General features: G+C 32.1%; 1 protein-coding gene across 2 annotated transcripts in view; it reads right to left on the reverse strand.

The window, feature by feature from the left end:
* LOC126879427 (oxysterol-binding protein-related protein 9) overlaps nucleotides 1-24287 on the reverse strand; it is a 378474-nt gene that overhangs the window by 24436 nt on the left and 329751 nt on the right. For both annotated transcript variants that reach the window (XM_050642439.1, XM_050642440.1), the window contains exon 9: nucleotides 14241-14374. In XM_050642439.1, coding sequence (XP_050498396.1) covers nucleotides 14241-14374 — 134 coding nt within the window. The remainder of the gene's footprint in view (nucleotides 1-14240; nucleotides 14375-24287) is intronic.

Consider the following 24287-nt stretch of genomic DNA (forward strand, 5'->3'; position numbering starts at 1 on the left):
ATAAGAGTTTAATAGATGACGATACTTTGGAACAGAAAATTTACCATTGTAACAAAGTTCAACTCTCGTTGCACTGTCCAAGCAACGGCAATCTAAATTAAAGTTTTCGTTATTACCTCCAGTAAACTGTAGTGACTGGAAGTTGTTCAGTAGAAGAAGCGATGGAGCCGTATTATGGACATAATTCAACGCAGCAGTCTATTATGGATATAAATTCCGGTGTATTGCAACCAGTAAAGGTTACCTTGCACAATTTCATCCCTATACTCAAAGTGGAGATAAACTACAGGGTAACTCGTTACGAAGTTTCATCACCGACAAGCTGCGTAGGCTTTTTATTATACCACAGGAATCTGTTATCTACATTGGTATTTTTTAATTTTTTACATCTTTACTTTTACTGACAAGTTTGAGGGATCAAGAGATTCACTGTACCGGCAAAATTAAATAAGACAGGATTGGAAGAACCCCACTCAAAGAGATAAAAAAATTCGTGGAACTTTCCGTGCTCTACATACCGACAAACAATAGCTCACTTTTATTCGCTGGAATGACTAGTGAAGTTACTATGGCAACTAATATTTCAATTTCAGAAATATGTATTTACTATAGGAAGCTGTAATCGATGTGATGGTCCAGAAACAGATGGTGGTTCTCCAACCAAACGTTGTCCAAATATATAACAAGGGAATGGGCGGTGTAGATTTATTCGATAAGCTAATAGCTTTGTATAGTATTTGAATTCAATATAAAAAATATATTGGGTGACATTCAGATTTTGTTTGAATGGTGCAATACTGAACATATGGCTTCTTTACCGCAAAATATAGGTAATTTATTTATTACAATTTTCCCAGAGAATTGTGGAGGCCCTGCTGACAGCTTCAGATCAGATATTCCAACGCTACGTGCTGTACGACAAAACTTCTCAAAATATGTTGGTGAGGAAATTCGCTTGGATAATATGGGCCATTTGGTGGATAAAATTGAAAAACAATGAAGGCGTGGCAAATGTGGCAAGTGCACCTAATATCGGTGCATTAAATGTAATGCAGGACGTCATCCCGAGCAATGTTTCGTTAAATATCACAAGTTGTAAAAACTTTAATAGTATATTATTCAACGAGCATGTAATGATGGCTATTACTCACAATGATGAAGTTTGCGACACGAGCCGTAGGCGAGTGTCGTAATTCATCAGAGTGAGTAATAGCCATTACATGCGAGTAGAATACTATACTTTTTCTACGACCTTTTTTTATTTTAATTAGTAAAAAATTTAATTATCAACTACTACAGATTTAAATTATAATAATTTACAAGAATACCTAAATGTTATTTATCCCTAGTACGTGGCTCAATAATTGGTTGCCTATTACTACCAAATTATTATTTATTGTAAAAATACAACTAGAAATAGTCAATATAAGTTCTATTCGTTTCCGAAAAATTATAAGCTTAAATTTGTACCTACTGCCAATTAATCTAATAAATAGGAAATGGCTGTTGTCGGTGGACATATTTCAATAGTTATAATGTTTATTTACATTTAACTATATATAATATAATAATATAACTATACATAATATGTTATAACATATTTAACACAATATAACTTGAAAAATAAACACAATATTAGTTATAAATTCCAAATAACATAAACAAAATGAGCTAATGTCACTGTCACTAAAATAAATGATAAACGTCAAATTTTTTAGTAAACAAGATATAAACGTAAAAAATATACTGACATTGTTACAGTTAAAATTCCTTTAACAATTTTTCGAAGTTAATTATTGATATAAATTACAATAATTATTGTGTTAAATAAACAACTTTAAGAAATTTTATTTGCAGTTTATATACGATTAATATTAAAAGTGGCATGAGTCACTTGAATCTAACTTCGGCCCGTGAGTAATGACCCATAAGTAACTTCAGCCCGTGAGTAATGAATTATTACTCACAAGTACAGTAATGGGTGCTATTATCTAGGAAAAAATAGCGAATAATGAGCATGTTATTAAACGGTCGTAGAAAAAATAAATTAATGCCTTATGATATTTTGTGTCCTTCGTTGCCCAGCGTATGATATTTTGTGTACTTCGTTGCATAGCGTATGATATATCATACGTCAAAATAAAGACAGTTACAAAGAAAAAAAACGTAAATTTTACACATTGCTATTAAAAACAACCTCTCTTTATTTCAATCTGAAGTTTTGTTTTCATTTTGATAAAATTTTAATTTTGAGCATTTATGGGTTAAGACAGTGGCCTAGATTGTGAGGGGGAAAAGGGGCGAAAATGAAGTATATATCCCTACAGAACGCCTCTGGTCACAGCGGAAAACGATCTTTTAACACTAGTTAAAGTACCCTAACATGTGTAAACTGTGTGTCAAGTTTGAACAAAAAATATTAAAAGGTGCTTTAACAATGGGCTAAAATCATTTAAGAACATTTGTAATAAAACACTCTGTATCTCAGTAAGGAAGAATATTTTATTAAAGTGTTTTAGGTTAAATTTTCGTATTCTGTGCTAAGGTTTCTTCAGTTACTATATCGACAATTATTAATGAAGCACCCTGTATATGTAAAATATATTTTTTTTTTCTTTTAATAGTTTTTATTGGATAAAATATAGTGAATATTCTCTTAATCTAGAGTATTTGTGATATCACTGAATTTTCTATTAAAAATCATACATGCACCATTGATTTTCAACTAAACTCGCATGTGAACTGGACGTGTAAAGAAATGGGTGCATTATGCAGATCTAGATAGACGCTTATAAATCTGGAATTACCTGAAAATATTAAAGATAATGAATAATGATTATTACCATGACGAATTAATCACGAAATCGAATTCGAGGGTATAAATATAGCTCCGTCTCGGAAATTATATCTAGGAAAAGTGGCTTGGCAAACGTATTAGATCGTAATCGTCAAAGGAATAACGTCAATAGTCAACTTGGCATAATTTACAGGGTGAACGTTAACATAAGTTAACAGTAAGATTGAGAAATACATGTGTTCTCTTGTCACACAGAAAAAATTATGCTCATGGTAAAAGGTAGAGATTAAGGATTTTACCAGAAAGTGTTTCCACGAGAAGTTTCAGATTTATTGTTTAGATCTGGGACTTCTCATTTCTAACTCTCTTAAGCTATTATATTTTAAAACAGAGGGTACAATTTTGACGGTTGAAAAATTTGAAAATTTGGTTACTTACGTCCAATGTATAGTAGTTGACCAAAATAGTCAAAATAGTTTTAATCAGAGCCTATTTTACTTCAAATCAGGCCCGAGGCACTACATAATTTTCGGGCCCCTAACAAAAATTTAATAGTAATAATAATAATTTTTTAAATGTATTATTAATTATTTAATAGAAATATAGTTTCACCAGAAATTAAAATTTTTATTAACAATAAATAAAATTTATATTTAACATTGTTGGATTGTTTAAAGTGCAAAAACTACCGTGGAATTTCTCTACTATGTACAGCATATTATTATAAAGTCCTCACGTAAGTAGGTATATTATAAACCAGCGGCTCCAACCACTAGTAGAAAATATTAACTGGAGAGTATCAGACGGGCTGCAGACGGGGAAGATCGACAATGGATCAAATATTTACAGTCAAGCAGGTTTTGAGCAAATTATGAGACACGGCATTTATGTTCATAACATGTTTGTAGACTTCAAACAGGCATACGACTTAGTCAAAAGGAACAGACTATACTATATGAACAGCTTATTTCAGAAAGGGACTCGAGTCATGTTAACTAACTTTCGAGATATGTATATGTCTGGATATAAACTACTTTTCTGTAGTAAACGAAAAGTACGCCATACAATTTGTCTATTATTATAATATATTTAACCTGGTTCCTTTCTACAATAAACTATATGTCTACCATCATAGTGAATGAATCCACTCTTAACAAAAAATAACAAAAGACTGACTTAGGCCCCTTTCTGAAATAAGCTGTTCATATATTGGCTGAATTGGCAATACCACACAAGCTAATTAGACTCATTAAAGCCACAATGTATGAAACTCAGGCATGTGTACGAGTACGAAACCACCGGGCAGACTATATCAAATTCTCGCAGGGATTGAAGCAAGGAGATGGGCTGGCCCCAACATTGTTTAACCTGGCACTGGAGTATGCGGTTAGGCAAATGCAAACTGGACGAGGAAACCTACTGACCAACAGAACCGTTTAACTGACCTCTTATGCCGATGATATTAATATTATGAATAGAACATGAACAGGAGCACAGCAAGCATACGCAGAGTTAAAACAGCAAACGAAAAGGCTAGGTCTGGAAATAAACATAGAAAAAAACAAAAATAATGATACAGACGACAAGAAGAAATATAGTCCCACAAAACATTATATCTGAAGATGACATTGAAACGGTTGGAAAGTTTACATACATTTGAGTAGAAAAATATATGCCGACAGATCGAAGATGGAGAAATACGGAAAATAATACAGCAGACAAACAGAGCTTATTTAGTCCTCTCCAATATATTTCGGCCTAAAAGTGTCTAACGAAATACAAAGATGTGAATCTATAAAACTTAAATTGGACTAATAGCATGCTATGGCAGTGAAGTATGGGTCCTGAAAGGAACATCCAAAAACAAACTCGACACATTCGAAAGGAAAGTACTGTGGAGAATATTAGGACCTGTTTGGTTTATGGTTTAAGAATGGTTTATGGACTTATGGTTTATGAATATCTTCTTCTTCTTCTTCAGGTGCCATCTCCGCTACGGAGGTTGGCAATCATCATAGCTATTTTAATTTTTGAGGCAGTAGCTCTAAATAGTTGTTTCGAGCTGCATCCAAACCACTCTCTCAGGTTCTTCAACCATGAAATTCGTCTTCTTCCGATGCTTCTTCTGCCATCTATCTTTCCTTGCATTATGAGTCGTAGGATGCCATACTTCTCGCCCCGCATCACATGTCCGAGATACTGTAGCTTCTTTTCTTTAATTGTAAGTTCAACTTCCTTTTCTTTACCTATTCTTCTCAGTACTTCATTGTTTGTAACTCTATCTACCCAGGAAACCCTCACAATTCTTCTATAGGTCCACATTTCAAAGGCGTTAAGTCGTCTCATTGTCTCTACATTTAACGTCCATGATTCCACTCCATAGTATAGAACACTGTAGATGTAACATTTTGTTAGGCGTACTAATATCACTCTAACCTAATTTGTTATTTATCATTTTCTACTCCTATAATGAAATAATTTTGAAAATTTATTTTGTTTTTTCAATAAAAAAATTCTTTTAGTGATGTTTTCGGGCCCCATTAAAATGAGAGACCGAGGCAGCGGCCTCATGGGCCTAGTGGTAAAATAGGCCCTGGTTTTAATCATATTTATTTGTCTAAAATAATATTCATACTATCTAATTTCTGTAATTTACTGATAAGCAAAACTGATAGCTGTTAAAAAAGTATTGTTTTTATGTTAATTAATGTGTTAGTGCAATACTCTTTAAGGTAAATAAATACTTGGTATGTTTTACTGAATAATTTAGTTTTCGCGATATTTTACCGCCAGAAAGTAAAACAGCGAGAACGCTTGGAATGATTGTATGCATAATTAAGAAGCCATTTATTGATTACTTTTGTAATAGTTATGCGGGTTATTGTAATATTACCACAATAAACTTACATAATACGTTTCATGTAAAAGAAGTAGTGGAGTTTTCAATGCCATTTACAATTATTATTTCTTAGTTGAGTTAAAATATGGCGAAGAAATCGTTTGTTTCTTCAGGTGGTATCTCTAGGTCCTCGAAGATCGTTAAACATTATGCCCTGCTTATTCTTAGTAACCGACCACGTTACTGACCAGGGTGTTTTGTTGAGAATGCAAAAAGAAAAAGAGCTGTAAAATACAAAAAAAAAACAAGCCAAAATCGAATACCTCGGTCACATTATGAGAAACAGCCTAAGATATGGACTGCTGCAACTAATCTTGCAGGGAAAAGTAGAAGGAAATGAGGACCAGGAAGGAGAAAGATTTACTGGCTAAAAAATCTACGTACGTGGTTTAACACAACAACCACAAATCTTTTCAGAGCAGCATGTGCAAAGTACAGATTGCCATGATGAACGGATGGGCACTACAAAAAGAATGCCCTTCTTCGTAGATTTACCTGCGTGGACAATTATAGTATCTTTTTTTTTATTTTTGAGATCTCACATTTTTTTGTAGACTATTTAATTGGCTAAGTCGAGCCATTTTTTGTTAACGCACCAAGTATTTGTTGAAGAATAAAAATAAATAAAGTTCTGATTCCTGAATGCTGAATAAGTTGAAATCTATAGTATGTATATATCAAATAAAACACTTGGCATACCCAGTAAGCTTATTCGCCAACCAGAAAAAAGAAAGAAAAAAGAGGAAGGAAGAAGAAAATCAAAAAGATAATTCAGAAACATCGGCAAGACAACAATAATCGAGAAAACCAAATTAAGAATTTCTCTGATATTGCTACTCTCATGTTGTTACCAATATAAACAAAAATGTAAAAAAAGACAATTACAAACATCAATGGACCAAATAAATTAAATGAAATAAAATATGTATACGTAAAATTCACAAACAAAAAACAGTATACCAATCAGAATCAATAATGCTAATATCTCTTATGCTAACACTGCAAAGTATTTGGGTATTAAACCGGACACAGAGCATCGTTGGAAAGTCCATGTCAAAAAGAAACGAGAACTCGAAATCAAATACAGAAAAATGTACTGGCTGCTTGTTAGAAAATCCAAGTTGTCAATATACAATAAATTACTTTTTTCCGCAAATCGCCAGGAAATTTTGACATTCCTGTCAAAATTTCTTGAAGAAAAAGTCAGGACTTCCTTACTGTAAGGAACTGTCATTTCCTTACTGTAAGGAAATGATATTTCCGTACAGTTGTTAGTGTTCTATTTATAAGCGTCAAGTTTGACAATTCAACCTCAATACGTTTCCATAGTAACCGAAGTAATTTTATTAGGAATTTCAAAGCACCATTTATTTGGGAATAAAATTATCGCGTTTTTTTTTAAATCAATCAATATCTGTCGAATTTTAAACGATTTGCGGAAAAATAGTATGTTTACCTCGTAGGAAAAGCCACATTCCTGGACTCTGTGTTGCTAAGTCTCGGCTTGCGCCTCGACTTAGCAATCTTCACAGTCGTCCAGGAATGTTAAGCTTTTCCTACCCGGTAAACAATGTACTATTGTATAAACAGATTATTAGGTCAATCTAGATAGTATTCAGCTCTGGGGTTGAACCAATAAAAGCAATATTATTATGACTCAACGATTTCAAAACAAAGAGCTGAGGAATATTGAAAACTCTGCCTGGTACATCAGAAACAGCGACGTCTACAGCGATATATACAGGGACTTCACCAACACGTGAACACCGAAGTCATCCAGCTCCTAGATAACACAAACCATACAAGAAGAGTCAAGAGGAGAAAATCTATTGAGTTGATGATGTGATGTTTTAAAATCAGAGCATTGTACGACTTATAGTGTATTTATAAGTTCATTAGTACCTAATAGTCTAAGAGCTAGAGCCGAAAAATAATCGTCATAAGTAATATGGAGTTTGACATGTGAAATGTATCTATTGTATATTGATAATTATGACCCCTTTCAGGCTGACACCTCAGTGAATACAGGAAGTAGCAATAAGGGATGAAAAGGGAAAGTTAGTCTAGTCTTTAAAGGTTTTCACCTCCTATTTTGTTAAACCTCCATCGATTTGCAAGAAAATTGGTGACTAGTTAGAACTTGCACTTTTACCCTAGGGGTGGATACCACCCCTTCTCGGGGGGTGAAAACGATTTTATTAAAAATAACCCCACAAATCGATAGAGGGACAAATTATAAGTAAAATTTGTTATATCATGTTATTAAAATAAATCAATAGTTTTTGAGTTATTAAAGATCAAAAATTTGTCTGTTTAAGAGCACATGCGTGAAGTTACGGATGATAAAAAGAACATATTAATTAATTGTATGTTACTAAAATATTATTTTTATATTATTTCGATATTATAAATTTAGCAAAAGTGTATTCGAATATGTCAAATGTACCCATTATTGGACACCCCCAGTTTCTGGACATATTCAGTTTATAATGAAAAAAAATTCAATTAAATATCGAGATAATATAAAAATAATATTTTACTAACATACAATTACATAATTAACATGTTCTTTTTATCATCAAAACTTCACGCATATTATGTTCTTAAATAGACAAATCTTTGATCTTTAATAACTCAAAAAGTATTGATTTATTTTAATAACATGATATAACAAATTTTATTTAAAATTTGCCCCTCTATCGATTTGTGGGGTTATTTTTAATAAAATAGTTTTCACCCGAGGGAAGGGGTGGTATTCACCACCAGGGTAAAAGTGCAAGTTGGCACCAAATCAGTTTTGTTTCTTGAGGTATGCACTAACTAGTCACCAATTTTCATGCAAATCGATGGAGGTTTAACTAAATAGGAGATGAAAACCTTTAATGACTGCACTAACTTTCCCCTTTCATCCCTTATTGCTACTTTCTGTATCCACTGAGGTGTCAGCCTTAAAGGGGTCATAATTGTCAATATACAATGGACACATTTCACAGGAAAAACTTCATATTACTTATGACGATGATTTTTCGGCTCTAGCTCTCCGTCTATAAGGAATACTACTTAGTGAGTTCTTAGTTTATATACACCCCTAGTAATGTAAGTTAGAATAGAACTATAAATACATTGATCAGATGTTGTGATCAGACTGTAGCAACAAAAACAGCCCTCTGTCGGTGTTTTAATTTAAATAAAAACACTGAAACATATCAAACAACTGAAGAAAAACTAAAAGTAGGTATATATTATTGATCTATACACTTTGTACATTTATACATTATATAAAAAAAATGAGATTACACTTAAAGAAAATGTGACTATAATCACTTTTCTATTTAATTGAAGCTATAATTTGGCATAAATTTTCTTTGCTTTGAAGAAAATCAATACCGTCTAGCTCATTTGATTGCCCTCATTTATATTAATAAATATTCTCTATTTTAGCTCCGGATATTCATCAGCTGATACAGAAATCGCGAACGTGTCATCTATCGTAGCGTCGCGTCGGTGCTTTAAATTTTAAAAGGACCTTAACAAAAGCAAACGCAGGAAGAATAAGGCGTCTAATAAAACATTAATGATTACTTTGTACCTACCCTGAAGCTTTTATTATTTTACGTGATGTGTTTCTCTTGACCTGTCTCTTTGAGAAGAAAAAGTGTTGATGCAAAAAATGCCTTAGAGGAGCAACAATATTTTTATTCACAAATTGATACAAAACATTCAAAGCTATTTTTTTCTGAATTAAGTTTCATTTTTTTAGTTATGGGGTGGATACAGGTTTTGTACCATCGCAACAGTTGGTAGAAGATTGCAGACATAAAAATAATATAATGAGCATTGAGCATAAACATGACGGAACTTTCTTTACAAACAGAATTCATGAGAAATCCATTCACTCCTAACTTGTTTATCTTTGGTGCTGCACAAAACACATGATCTTCTTGAACTTCGCTGTGGCTGATGTTCTGAAGAACATAGTCGCACCTTAATGGGAACAAATGGCTTTCTTTTTCTTCTTCTTGACTGGCTTCGCCGCATCCATTATAGCCCTCAATTTTCTATGATCTTGCTCTTTTATTTCCCATTGTTGAATCCCAATCCTAGATAAATCGGCTTCAACATATTTGCTTTTTGATTTGTATTATGTCTGGAGGCATTCCGTTAGCCTCTTTTTAGAAACAATTTGGTATGCCAATTTTCTCCTCAATAGTTGGTTACTACAACAATGGTTGGTTACTATAATTGTAAACTGTTCTCTGTCTTTAGCTGTTATTCATTTAAATGAATAATCTTTAAATGCCTGTTATGGCATTTAAAAATCGGTTTATTAGCTGTTCAAAATTTAGCACTGTCCATTGTCGGATGTTTCTTAGCCACTACAGTCGTTCCTTTCTAGTTCTCTCTTTCCCTCGATCTTTCCTTTTACTATTAGTTGAGCTGAGCATATTGACACTTATTATTTCTCAGTATATTGCCTATAGCCTAGGGTGGATCTGTTTTGAGATGGACGTTGAGAGGTGACTCAAATTTTTTGCAGAAATTGCTTGAAAATAACTCAAGTAATAATATTTGAGTTATCCTCCCTCTCAAAAAGGTCCGGAACATTGTTTAAATAATCAAAATGTCAAAAATTGAAGGAAAAATTCGATTTTTTCTTCGTTCTTTGATCATAACTTTAAAAGTATTCACTTCGAGGAAAGTTGCACTAAAATCAAAATTGCGTAATTATATTTTTCTACGACTGTTCAATAACATTCTCATTATTCGCTATTTTTTCATAGATAATAGCACCCATTACTGTACCCGTGAGTAATAATTCACTACTCACGGGCTGAAGTTACTCACCGGTCAGTACTCACGGGTTGAAGTCAGATTCAAGTGGCGCATGCCACTTTTAATAATAATCGTATAGAAACTGCAAATAAAATTACTTAAAATTGTTTATTTAATACAATAATTATTGTAATTTATACAATAATTAACTTCGAAATTTTTTTAAAGGAATTCTAACTGTAACAATGTCAGTATATTTTTTAAGTTTATATCTTGTTTACTAAAACTTTTGACGTTTATCATTTATTTTAGTGACAGTAACATTAGCGCATTTTGTTTATGTTAATTGGAATTTAAAATTAATATTGCGTTTATTTTTCAAGTTATATTGTGTTAAATATATTATAACATATTATGTATAGTTATATTATTATATTTTATATAGTTAAATGTAAATATACATTATAACTATATATATGAAATACGTCCATCGGCAACAGCAATTTCCTATTTATTAGATTCACTGAAAGTAGGTACAAATTTAAGCTTATAATGTTTCAGAAACGAATAGAACTTATATTAACTATTTCTAGTTGTATTTTTACAATAAATAAGTATTTGGTAATAGTAGGCAACCAATTATTCAGCCACGTACTAGGGGTAAATAGCATTTAGGTATTTTTGTAAATTATTATACTTTAAATCTCGAGTAGTTGATAATTAAATGTTTAACTAATTAAAATAAAAAAGGTCGTAGAAAAAGTATAGTATTCTACTCGCATGTAATGGCTATTACTCACTCTGATGAATTACGACACTCGCCTACGGCTCGTGTCGCAAACTTAATCATCGTGAGTAATAGCCATCATTACATGCTCGTTGAATAATATACTATTCCTACAATATAGCATTGGTTAAAAATTTTAAAAATTGTCACCCTTGTTGCAAAATAGCAATAATTGCGAAAAAAAAACATAAAAAAGAAGTATTCGCATTTTACGTTTTTCAAATATTTATGCTACACTTAGGACCTTCATATTTCACCCAGAAAAACTTTATGATACGATAAAACAATACCGTAAATTTAGTTAACATCGGTTCAATAGATTTTGCAAAATAAATTTTGCAATTCAGCTTTCGCAAAAAAAATTCATTTTTTCAAAATGTTGCAGGACTGAAAATAAAGCAGATAGCAAGTTAATTTTTTTGAAGTTATACTTCTTTACGCGCGATATGAGGGTGAATTTTTATATGTTAAACACTACGATCCCGGCGCATGCGCATTATAATTTTGTTCTGATTGGATGTTCAAATGACATGTCAAAAATTATCCAATATGGCAGCTGTAGCGCAGCTGTGGTTTGGACGGTTAACGGTTTGGTTATGTGTGGTTGTTGAGTTTTAAAATTTGTGGGAAGAGAAACAACAAAGGTTAGTTAATAGTTATTTGTTAAATAGTTTTCATATTATATTTTTGAAGTTATACTTCAAAATGTTTTAATTTATGTATGTATCAGTCCAGAAAAGGCGTGGAAAGAATATATTAGTGTTTTTAAATATATTTTTCTACAAACTGTTAAAAATGCAATTTTTAGGACTCCATAGGAGCGTTAAAAATGCTACTTTAAGGCACTAGTGCTTTAAAATTTTTAAGGCACTGCAGTTAAAAGTGAATTGTCAAATTGTGAAACGTCAAAATATTTATATTTCATTTATTAACATTAATATTAATAATACAACTTGCGCAATTTGAAAAAGGTGGTTTAAAAGGTTTTTTATTATAATTTTGTGTCTTTGGATTTGTCTTCCTTGGGCGTAAAATAATAAAACATCTATTTTTATATTTCACTTGTCACCGTGATGTATAATTATGTATATCTGAAAGGTAAGTAGCATGCGGCTTGATGGCCCTGTTGGTAGAGCATTGGACCAGAGATCAAAAAATCGCGAGATTGCGGGTTCAAATCCCGGACGATTCATATATATATTTTTTTAATATTTGGCATAAGTTTTGGTTCATTTTTGGTAATTATTGTTATTTTTTTGTATTGTAACTGTTAAGTAGGTATATTTATTTCGTTGAAATTATATTATAATAAAAGTATAACTTCTTACGTGCGTACAAAGTACACACACATTCTTTTTTTACAAATAGAAGAATACTGTACCTTTCATTTGCAATTTGCAAAATTAAAATCGGTTAACTACCACGGCGTCAGGAATTCTTCTAAATAAACATTAATTTTTGGTGCTACGCGCAGGACAGCGGTGTTCGATTCACACAAGTTGATTTCCACCAAAATTTCTTCCAATCTTTATCTAATATTATATTATTTTCTTACTCTATATTTTGTTGTATGTTCATATTTTAATTTCACAAAAATCAAACTAATTTGAATATTGTTTGTAAAAAATTGTTTAAACAATTGCATATGTTTAAAAATAATACACTTTTATTTTCTAAGTTAAAATATATGAACAAAGAAAATTTTTGCTAAAAAAGTGTTATTTCAAAGGATAGAGTATGTGTTTTTATTTTGCAATAAATAAATTTATTTATTAATTTCGAAATGTCCTAAAAATTAAAATTTATCAATCATTATCAAAGGTCATTGGAACGCCCAATCAGAGCGAACGTATCCGCTGTCCTGCGCGTAGCACCAAAAATTAATGTTTATTTAAAAAATTCCTGACGCCGTGGTAGTTAACCGATTTTAATTTTGCAAATTGCAAATGCAAGGTACAGTATTCTTTTATATGGAAAAAAATTAACTTGCGGTCTGCTTTATAATATTTTGAAAAAATGAATTTTTTTGCGAAAGCTGGATTGCAAAATTTATTTTGCAAAATCTATTAAACCGATCTTAATGAAATTTACAGTATTGCTGTATGAAGGTCCTAAGTGTAGCATAAATGGTTGAAAAACGTAAAATGCGAATACTTGTTTTTTTATTGCTTTTTCAAAATTATTGCTATTTTGCAACAAGGGTGACAATTTTTAAAATTTTCAGTTAATCCTATATTGTAGGAAATTTAATTGCGCAACTTTTATGTCGGTGCAACTTTTCTCGAAAATGAATACATACTTTTAAAGTTATAATCAAAACACCAAGAAAAAAAATCGAATTTTTCCTTAATTTTTTGACATTTTGATTATTTAAACAATGTTCCGGACCTTTTTGAGTGGGAGGATAACTCAAATATTATTATATGAGTTATTTTCAAGCAATTTCTGCAAAAAAATATGAGTCACCTCTCAACATCCAAATGTACTAATATTTTTACAGATGCGCCCTGGTCTACTAGGTTTGATGTTTGGTAAGGTTTGGCTTTGGCATCCCAATAATTTATAGCACGGCGAATCTTTTGATGTTACTTTAGGCAAGTTGATCAACTTGTAAAGGCAATAAATATGCATTTTACAGCGATCCGCGTTAGATAAGACATAAAGACTAAAAAGAAAAGATCAGGACGATATTATCCCTACGTGGATCAAGGGGTGACTAAGTAAAAATCCAATCGTACACAAAGAAGATACGAAGACCTCATTGCTCCGAGTATAGAGTGATATTAGGGGGGTATGGATAGGGCTAATGGAGCAATAACAGATGAGAGATAGATGAATTTCAATCTTCGTAAAAGCTTTTTTTTTCTTTCCTTATTGGCTTTGGATTACTTGATCCATTCAGCCACGATATATATACTAAATTACTGTTTGCTACAATATTCCATTCGTAAAAGCTATAATTATTATTTCTTATATCGACTTACCATCATAATCGAGGTCCTCCAGAATTGATCTAGATCTAATACTATCTTGTCTAATGCTGTTTCCCACCGGGTCGATGGGAGATTTACTAACAGGAACTGGGGTTTGGGCATCATTGTCGAAGGATCTTATACTACTGCAAGAAAAAAAAATACGTCAGTTATAAATAAGTAACTATGTCAGCAATACTAATTCATATTCTTATGAAGTGGTATAATCTTGGAAGTCTTGGAAAAGAAACAGAATTTTGTGATTTACCATCCTTGGACAAAGACCAAACCCCCTATTTATGGCTAGCGCGGACTGGCTCGGCTTGTTCCATCGTTTGTCGGTAAATGAGGTACATTCCAAAGAAAATCGGATAAAACAGGACCCATCCAACTCGGCAATGGAGGTACGGTTAGTGCCGTGGTAATTTTCTGGTTTAACGACTATGTGTTGTAATTTTTATCATTGTGTGAATTAACCTACCTACTACTATTTCTAACGTCAAAACTGGCGCTGTACCTTGATACTTGGCGACATGATAGTCCGATCGATTTTATCACACAGTAAATATTTATTAATTTTGCAGTAACGTGGGGTGCCAAATGTGCTCTCTTTTTTTGTCATTATTATATAATTGGTATTTCTCTTTGCCGACGTTTAAATTGGTAAACTGGAGGAGCGCGCCCCACCACCACCACACTCCGTTGGTTGTCGCTTTTATAAGTAAGGGTGTGTAGTTGGATGCTCTTAAAACAAGGGAAGTACAAATTTCCTGTATCCAAAGGAGGCAGTGACAAGGGCAAAAGGACTTGAAGAAGGATATACATTGTGTTACGCAGCGAAAATTAACACTAGGAATGAAGTTATAGAGAGATATAATTTGCTGATATAATCAGGACTAAAGTTTTGAGAATATAGGGACCCATTTACTCAGCTATTGTTGGTATGTTCTTGTTGTTTTCTTCTTTTAGTATTGGCAACCAAAGTCTGCTGCATTCTGCTGATGGGATTACAATAGTAATTTTTTTTTAATATAAAGAAAGGCTCAATCTTTTAAACGCACTTTGAACAATTAAAATTAAACGTCAAAAGAGTCATAAGATTTATATACCCTCACAGCCGATTCTGCAGGATTGTTTGATAAAAATATTTACAATTAACTGGTAATAGTGTCCGACAAATTTTTAAGGGTACTCCATTTGTCGGACGCACCAAAGTTTAGAAACCTCTATGTTTACGAAACGGCTCCCTCCCGAAAATTTTCCGAAATAGATAAGTTTTCCTACTAGACATGAATAACTAAATAAAAAAGTCTCATAAGGGAGGTAATAAATTTTTTTTAATGTGTGGGCCCAAGATCTAAAATAATTCTAGTATTTACTTTTGTGATGTGTGACACATTACGAAAATTATGTTTCTATTATTCACATTTTGACATAACAGGTTCAAAAGGTTGGCCATTATAGTCTAAGATTATAGTCTAAGATCGATTTGCACCGATCTGTTTAAGGGGGGGGGGGGTATGGTTTGAAATCAACATATCAAGCACATTTTTGTGAATTTTTTCCGAAGCTATGGTACAATTATTTTTTATTTTATTTTTAAATTAAATAAACATATTAAGTACAATTATTCAAAGAATATTTAGAAAAAAATTCAATCCAAAATATTGAAAAGTAAGCCATTGCTGACAAATTTTGACAGGAAGCTCACAAAAAAATGGATTTTGCGGTGGACATCAGAACTCGTCACTAGATCATACGAAACAAAAAATTCAAAGATTTAATTAGCTTGAGTTGTGCGAGGTCACAACGTCGAGTTTTTTTTATTTTTAATGATTTTTGAATTTTTGGTATCACTCAGAAATCAAAAATATTAAATTTTTGGTAAAAATTTTGTGAAAATCAACAGATTTATTATTGTTGAACAAAAACTAAGCAAAAAAAGAAAAATATCTCGACGTTGTTACCTCATGAAATGTCTTTAAGAAAATATGTGCAAAATATCAGGTAGATCAGCTGAGTAGTTTTTCAGTTACAATGTCCACCGCATTTGAAAAAGCAGTTTTGAGAAAAATGCGTTTAAAGTTTTGACAACTGAATCTTCATCTTCTTTTATTTGTCTGCCAAATTTTAAAGTGATGCACATTGGAATATGTTTTTGAATCGAGGAGTAATCTACAAAAGAGAAGGCGAACAGTTGTTTAACGTTTCTCACTACGCTCAAGCGTGCTGGCGCGAAGTCGCGGCAAAGTGAGTCGAAGGTAGGGATATTCAACACGCTGTATCTCTGGTAATTTTACTCCGATTATTTTGAAATTTTCAGAGAGTATTCTTGAAAGTATGCACTTTTATTTGAAATAATAAAAAACAATTAAATATAACAAACCATACCCCCCCTTTGGATAAAAATTATTGGATATGTAATTTAGCATGTTAACAATTACAAAAAACAAGGGTTGCCCGATCTAATCTTGTTCTAACTATAATTAATTAATAATTAAAAAATGACATTTTTTTTAATTAAAAAAGTTTTTCCACCCGGGCAGATATTATTTCAAATTTTTTAGGTCATTCTAAACCAACAAGGTCTTTTGTAATTTTTCTCTAAAGTTGATAGTTTTCTAGTTATAAACAATTTAAAACTGAAAAAAGAACGAAAGATGACAAGGATCAAAAAGATAAGTATAAAATATCATCTTTGAAATTACGAAGTATCTAAATTCAAGTTCAAACCTTATTCTATCAGTTCTTGATAAGTCTTTTGGACTTATTTCATTCTAAAACATTGTTTTTTAGTTGTTAATGCCCGTCTCCCCATAAGAAACCTTCCTCATAAACAATTAAAAAAATATGTTTTAGAATAAAACATGGCTAAAATTATTATCAGGACCTGATAGAAAAAGGTTTGAACTTGAATTTATGTACTTGATGATTACAAAGATGATATTTTTGACTTGTGTTTTTGAACCTTGAAACTTGCCATCTTTCGTTCTTTTTTCAGTTTTAAATTGTTTATAATTCGAAAACGATCAACTTTAGAGAAAAATTATAAAAGACCTATTTTGTTTAGAATGATCCAAAAAATCTGATGTAATATCTGCCAGGATCGATATTTTTTTAATTCATAAAAAAATGTCATTTTTTAAGTATTAAAAAATTATAGTTAGAACAAGATTACATCGGGCAACCCTTGTTTTCTTGTAATTGTTAACATGCTAAATTACATATCCAATAATTTTTATCCATTAAACAGATCGGTGCAAATCGACCTTATATCGGATCCTCTACTGTCACTAGTTTATACTGTTATTGACAAGAACCGGTCAGTCTGTCAGGTCAATTAATTAAAATGATCAAACTGACTTTTAGACATTTTAATTAATACCGGGAGAATAGCAGCTGGGGATTGGATCTGTTTTAGTCATGTAGTTCGTATTATTCTGCTTTTGTTAAATATTAGCCGAAAGGAAAACACATTCCTGACATTTTATAATCAATACGATATAATGAACGCAGTTACCCCAAATTCCGCACGATACCTAGAGAATTCTTTTACGCTTGCCAACTATAAAAACTTTGTTTATGTTGGGTTGAAGTAAATTACAAACTATTACTGTTGCGATAAGATAGCAGCTTCTAGTGACCCACATTTTAAAGCACTATAGGTAAATTGTAGAAAATGTTGATAATAAATATTACTACCAAAAGATCAAAACGAATGTCTTTGAAGTAATACCATATGAGTGAAAACAAATCATCTATTTCCATTTATCTGCTAGCATTCGGTTAGAAGACTGTAAAACATTTGTGTTACTGAGATAAATTATTTTGAATAATATGAGAATTCATGTAATTACTTGTATATACGACGAAAACAATGAAAAATGCTCAAAAATATTATCGGAACATCCTACTGATAGACTTAGCACCAGACTTCTGCTATAGAAAGAATTAGAGCTTATAGAAAAAATATAAACATATTTGCACTACGAGAGACGAGAAAAAAGGAAAGGGTCTAGTAATCAACAAAGAACGAATCAGATATCAGATATAAACTAGAAATCAATAGCATTAGTATTGAACAAATAATATACTTTGTCAAATATGTAATATACTTTTGTGGAAATAAAATACCTTGTCACACTGTCCAGCTATGGAGACCAGGAGAGATAAGTGAGATATAAAGTGAAAAGTAAGTAGACTGACAGGATGCGTTAATAATACCGATAATAATAGGGTAATAAATTAACAAGACAAACAACACTAATTTGATGTGGCGATACCTAACAACAATAATCTACGTAGTAAATTTACTGAAAAGATCGTTAAGTACAGAGATCTGGAAATTCAAATACGGAGACAATGGAGAATGGAAAGTACCCAGACAATACCGATTATTATGTCTACTACTGGAACATTTTTGGGAGATACACCTGCATACCAAGTCACCTAGGGCTCGATAACATGGAAAGAGTCCCACCAGAGCTCAATCCTTTTGATACCGTAGGTATCTGGGATGAGTCAATTTTCCCCTTAGAGGGAGTGTGAGCCGTATGGCTAAATCTGGGTAACAGATACCAGTGTAAAATATATAATTATTATGTCAGTGTAAGACGAGTAATAACGTATGGATCAGAAACAAGACTCGAAACAGTCACAAAAGAAATGCTACTGGAAACGGAGGAGATGAGAGTACTAAGAAGAATTACAGGAAATATGCTAAGACACACAAAGAGGAGTTAAGCATCCGAGTGGGAATACGTTACAAATCGATAGGAGATGTATCTGGGAGCGCGCTCAATAGTAATGTTGAAAAAGTAACTATTCGCTACAAAGTACTCGTTACTTACGAATACCGAAAGTAACGATTACTATACAGAGAGGCAAATCGTTACTTTGATTACTCTGATTACTTCGTTACTTCATACCAATCGTATTAGAGCGAGTAACGACTGTTGTATCTACTTTGATTACTTTGATTACTCTGATTACTTCGTACCAATCGTAACAGAGCGAGTAACGACTATTGTATCTACTTTGATTACTCTGATTACTTCGTACTTCGTGAAGGTCATTATTATATCGGAATACCTATACAAAATACCTACCTACTGAGAAATACGATTCTCGATATGATTACCGGTACTCAAATGCAAAAGTAACAAAAGCAATCATAGTAATCAAATCATTTTTATCCCTTAAACAGATTGGTGAAGGTCGTTGTTATATCGGAATACCCACAAACCATACATACTCATAGAAGTTTCACGTAAATTGTCAAGGTCAAGACAGCAAATTAGTTACCATTCCAATCCAGAGATGTCGCTGTCAGTCAATTCGCTTGTCATATTTAACAACTGACAGTTGAAAATTAAATTAATTTGTTATTTACTTTTTATTTTACAGTCTGTGGCTTAATTATTTTATTATAGCGGTGTTACGTTTTTAATTAGATTTAATCACAATTTTAATCAATTGTATTAACCTCCTCTCCGTTTTTATGAGTAGAATTGTTAGTTTACATTGATCATCCCGTGTTGTGTTTCTCCACATTTAAAAAAACAATTAGATCCTGAAACAGTTTATTCCAATAGACAAGTGTGTCATCAACATTTCGGGCCTATATATTTTTGGAAGTTTGTAAAAGATTATAAGGTAATATTTATCTAAACAATCATCCTACAAGATTCTTTCAAAAATTTTCATTCAACTCAATATTACACATCAGTGCTTTCACGTGACACATGGCAGTAGTGTTTAGCATTTTGAAAACAAATTGGAATATTTGAAGGTTTCAGTAAAATATTGAATAAAACATTGAATTGTCTTTCTTTTGTTTTAATTTCCTGCGAAATTTTATCAAAAATCCCGCAAAATTTATAATTTAAAATTCCCACGTAACTAAAATTTGTCAATTTAGTTCCCATTCCAATCAAGAGATGGAGTTAATTCGATCCGAAAGATTAACATGGTCGTGAAACGTCTATGAGTATGTTTGGTTTGTGGGAATACCTATACAAACCTACCTACTGAGAAACACGATTCTCGATATGATTACCAGTACTCAAATACAAAAGTAACAAAAGTAATCATAGTAATGAAATCATTTTTATCCCTTAAACAGATCGGTAAAGGTCGTTGTTATATCGGAATACCTATAAAAAATAGCTACCTACTGAGAAATACGATTCTAGATATGATTATCGGTACTCAAATACAAAAGTAACCAAAGTAATCATAGTAATCAAAGTAACGAATACTGTAAATGGTTACTTTATACAAAATACCTACCTACTGAGAAATACGATTCTCGATATGATTACCGGTACTCAAATATAAAAGTAACAAAAGTAATCATATTAATCAAAGTAACGAATAATGTAAATGATTACTTTATACAAAAGTAACGATTTGTAACTAATACTCGAAAGTAACTATACTCAACATCACTAGCGCTCAAAATGGCATAACAACCCTTCATAGAGGTATCAATTCGACAATGAACAAGCAGCATTGTTTATAAAGAGGAAGAAGAACAAAAAGTAAATAAATGTAACAATCAAGAATTCATTTTTGAATTTGTGTTAGGTTTAATATGGTGTGTGTTCTTTATCAGAATAAATACATTCATGGCATTATCTGCATGGTCCCTCGAAGATGTTTTTGGTGTATATTTTCCCATTCTTTGGCTGACGGCTGTTTTAATTATTATAGAGTTTGGTGGATGTCGAAATAGATTGGGGTAGGTCGAGGCTCCTCGACCTACCCCACTATTATGAAGGTCTCAAATAATAATCAAGTAGCAGAACAACGTGAAGATCTAACGGTTGGAACATATACTTTTGAAGGAGTAAGAGAGTTCGTATATCTAGGCTCACAAATCAACCAAAGAAATACAGTAACTGCAGAAATTAACAGACGTATATATCTAGCTAATACATTGTTCTATGGATTAAAGAAATTTTCAACATCAAACATAGTTACAAAAAGAACAAAAATATTGATATACAGAACTTTTCATCAAGTCCGTTCTCACTTACGCGTCAGAAACGTGGACGATATCAAAAAGTGATGAAGAACGGTTTTGAACTTTAAATCCTCAGGACATATCTATAAAGGAATGGAGGAAAACGGATTATGGCATAGACTAGACGATAAAATTTTGAACTTTACCACCTTTATAGTGAGCTTAGTATTGATAGATCTATCGAAATAAACAGGCTGCGGTGGCTAGTCCACTTAGAGAGAATGAATGAGGCGGAGCCGTCAAAACACTTTTATAGCCAGAGACCGGATGGAGTGAGGAGAAGAGGAGAAGAGGCAGGCCCAGAGTACGACTTAAGGTCCAAGTGAAACACGACTTGCGAGTGTTAGGAGTGCGAAATTGGAAAACCAAGGCGAAGGATAGGAAGGAATGGAAGCTGATTCTGGAAGAAGACAAGACCCACCATGGGTTGTAGAGTAGTGATGTTGAAAAAGTAACTATTCGTTACAAAGTACTCGTTACTTACGAATACCGAAAGTAACGATTACTATACAGAGAGGTAAATCGTTATTTTGATTACTTTGATTACTCTGATTACTTCGTACCAATCGTATCAGAGCGAGTACCTATTTTGAGTATTGTATCTACAATCGGTTGATATCGGAGTTGGACCGGTATTCCACGAGTGTTTGGTATCAGTACAGTTAACTAAACTTTTATCTATGAAGGGCGAAGGCTATGAAGAGTTTTACAAGATTACAGGGCGCTGAGAGGTAGCTGAAACAGAGGGAGGTATATCATTTAACAAAGCTTGCACCCAGAAACAGATGTCTATACGATTTGTCGACGTAGATAATTCACAGAATTTTACAGATGTTAGTTCCTTTGAAAATAAAAATGCAACACATTAGATTTTAATAATAAATACATACTATTGTTATCAGGCCTAGAAAAAAAATAGCTTAGATTTACCGGAAAATATGTAGAAATGATAATATTTCTAGACTATGATCATCAATTTTAATTTTACACGTAGGTATGGCATTGTTTTTATTAGACCACGACATTTAAGGCCGGCCATTGGTAATGTTATAAGTATAGCCGATCCCATCACCTTTATAAAGTACACCACTCATAATCTAGAGCATATATGTATACCGAAAAATGCTTAACCTACTAACAATATATGTCGCTAGTTCCAGCCATATTTTTGTTATCCTACCTGTTGTGTATTGTTTATAAAAAAATGTGAAAGTTTTGCTTTTTTCTCAATAAATATAAGAGCGTTTATATCTAAATTACTTAAGTATTTAAATGAATTTCATGATAAAATTCCGTTTAGCACTACAGTAGAAGTAATGGAAGGATATAACGTTAAAAAAATGTGAATTAATAAAGTACTTTTTGCGTGGTGTACTTTTAAAATAAATTTCTGAAATTAATAGAAATTGGCATGTGAAACGTAAATATTCGACATATAATACGAATACAGTATAGGAATCTGTAAGAATCTAAGCTCTGTTAATGTAGCCATTATGTATAAGATGGCGCTACGAAAAATATTATATACATGTGCAAAATTCAGGAGCGGTATGGCCCGTTTGAAACTTTCCTTTGGAAATTTCGGTACTGTATAGAGAGTAATACCGTTTTGAGGGATGCGGGTGGTTCATTATTGCGTACTTGGAATAATATCAGGGCCCCGTAACCGGGCGTGCAACGCGTGCGGTGCACGCGTGCGTAACCCCAATGGGGCGCCAAACCGAAGGATTGGTAAATAAGAAATATTTATTTTAAATGAGATAATCATTTTTTATATACAATTTTATTTATTTCATGAACAGCTAGAGAAATCTCAAAAATCAAATATTGTGTTATTACTGAAAAAATGATTATTATTCCCGTCCTGAAATGTTGAACGTACTCCGTCTAAAATATATTACATTTTATTGTCCCTTCCTAATTTTTTTCTTTGAAGTATGTAGATAGATTGAATTACGCTTGCCATATGAAAATCAAACATCAAATCACACTCCTTGACGACTAGAAACATAAATTAGTACCCATAACGCAACTTAGCAGTTTTACTCCTATAAAGTGAATCTTTTACTCTAATGATAATTACCCTTAAGTAAACACATACTCTATGAATTATGATTATGTATTTAACTTGGGTATTACCTTTTCCCGTAAAATTAATAATGTATTAATAATAATTAAAATTAATAATTAATAAAATTAATATGAAACCATATGGTTGCTAGTTATGCAGACACCCTATATAAAATTTGTTTGAAAACTTTGATATAACAAAATATTATTGTTTATTTACTTGAATGTATATTTTTAATTTAATACACAGGGTGCTTCATTCATGTTGCAAAAAAATTTAAGGGGAAAGACGCAAAATGTCGCCTCTCAAAATTTTCCTGTGTTTTAAATGTGTTCATTTTTTTCGAATACTGAGAAAACTAATAAGTATTTTTAAAAAAATTAAACGCAGAATGAAAGAAAACGTTATTGCCGAGGGCCGACAGTCCCTTAGAATAAATAAAAAGTTTCTTTTGAATTAAATATTTGCAATTCACTAAATTTTCTCTGTTTTCACTAAGTTTTCAGGAGAAGTTTTTTCAGGAGAAGAATAGGAGAAGTTTTAATTGTAGAACAGTTTAAAAATTTGGAACGTCAGATTACGAAAACGCTCCATGTATTTTTTCGAACAGAACTTCCAATTGATTTGTTACTGTTTCATTAAACTCTCATGCAAAAATCATATTGCTATTTATCAAAAATATAATTCCTGCCATTTGACATGTTCTTCGTGTTAAACTTATTAAAATGCCCAGTTGGTGATAATACCAGTCTGATTTTTGCATAAGAGTTTAATGAAATCGTAACAAATCAGTTGGAAGTTCTGTCAGACAAAATACATGGAACGTTTTCGTAGTCTGATGTTCCAAATTTTTAACCTGTTCCACAATTAAAGCTTCGCCTGTTTCAGTGTTCCCGTACATCAAAGTTTGTCCGACTAGACACAGTTAAGTTAAAAATTTTCAGCTTGTTATTAATCAACT

The sequence above is a fragment of the Diabrotica virgifera genome, chromosome 2, assembly GCF_917563875.1.
Source record: "Diabrotica virgifera virgifera chromosome 2, PGI_DIABVI_V3a".
Classification (NCBI taxonomy): domain Eukaryota; kingdom Metazoa; phylum Arthropoda; class Insecta; order Coleoptera; family Chrysomelidae; genus Diabrotica; species Diabrotica virgifera.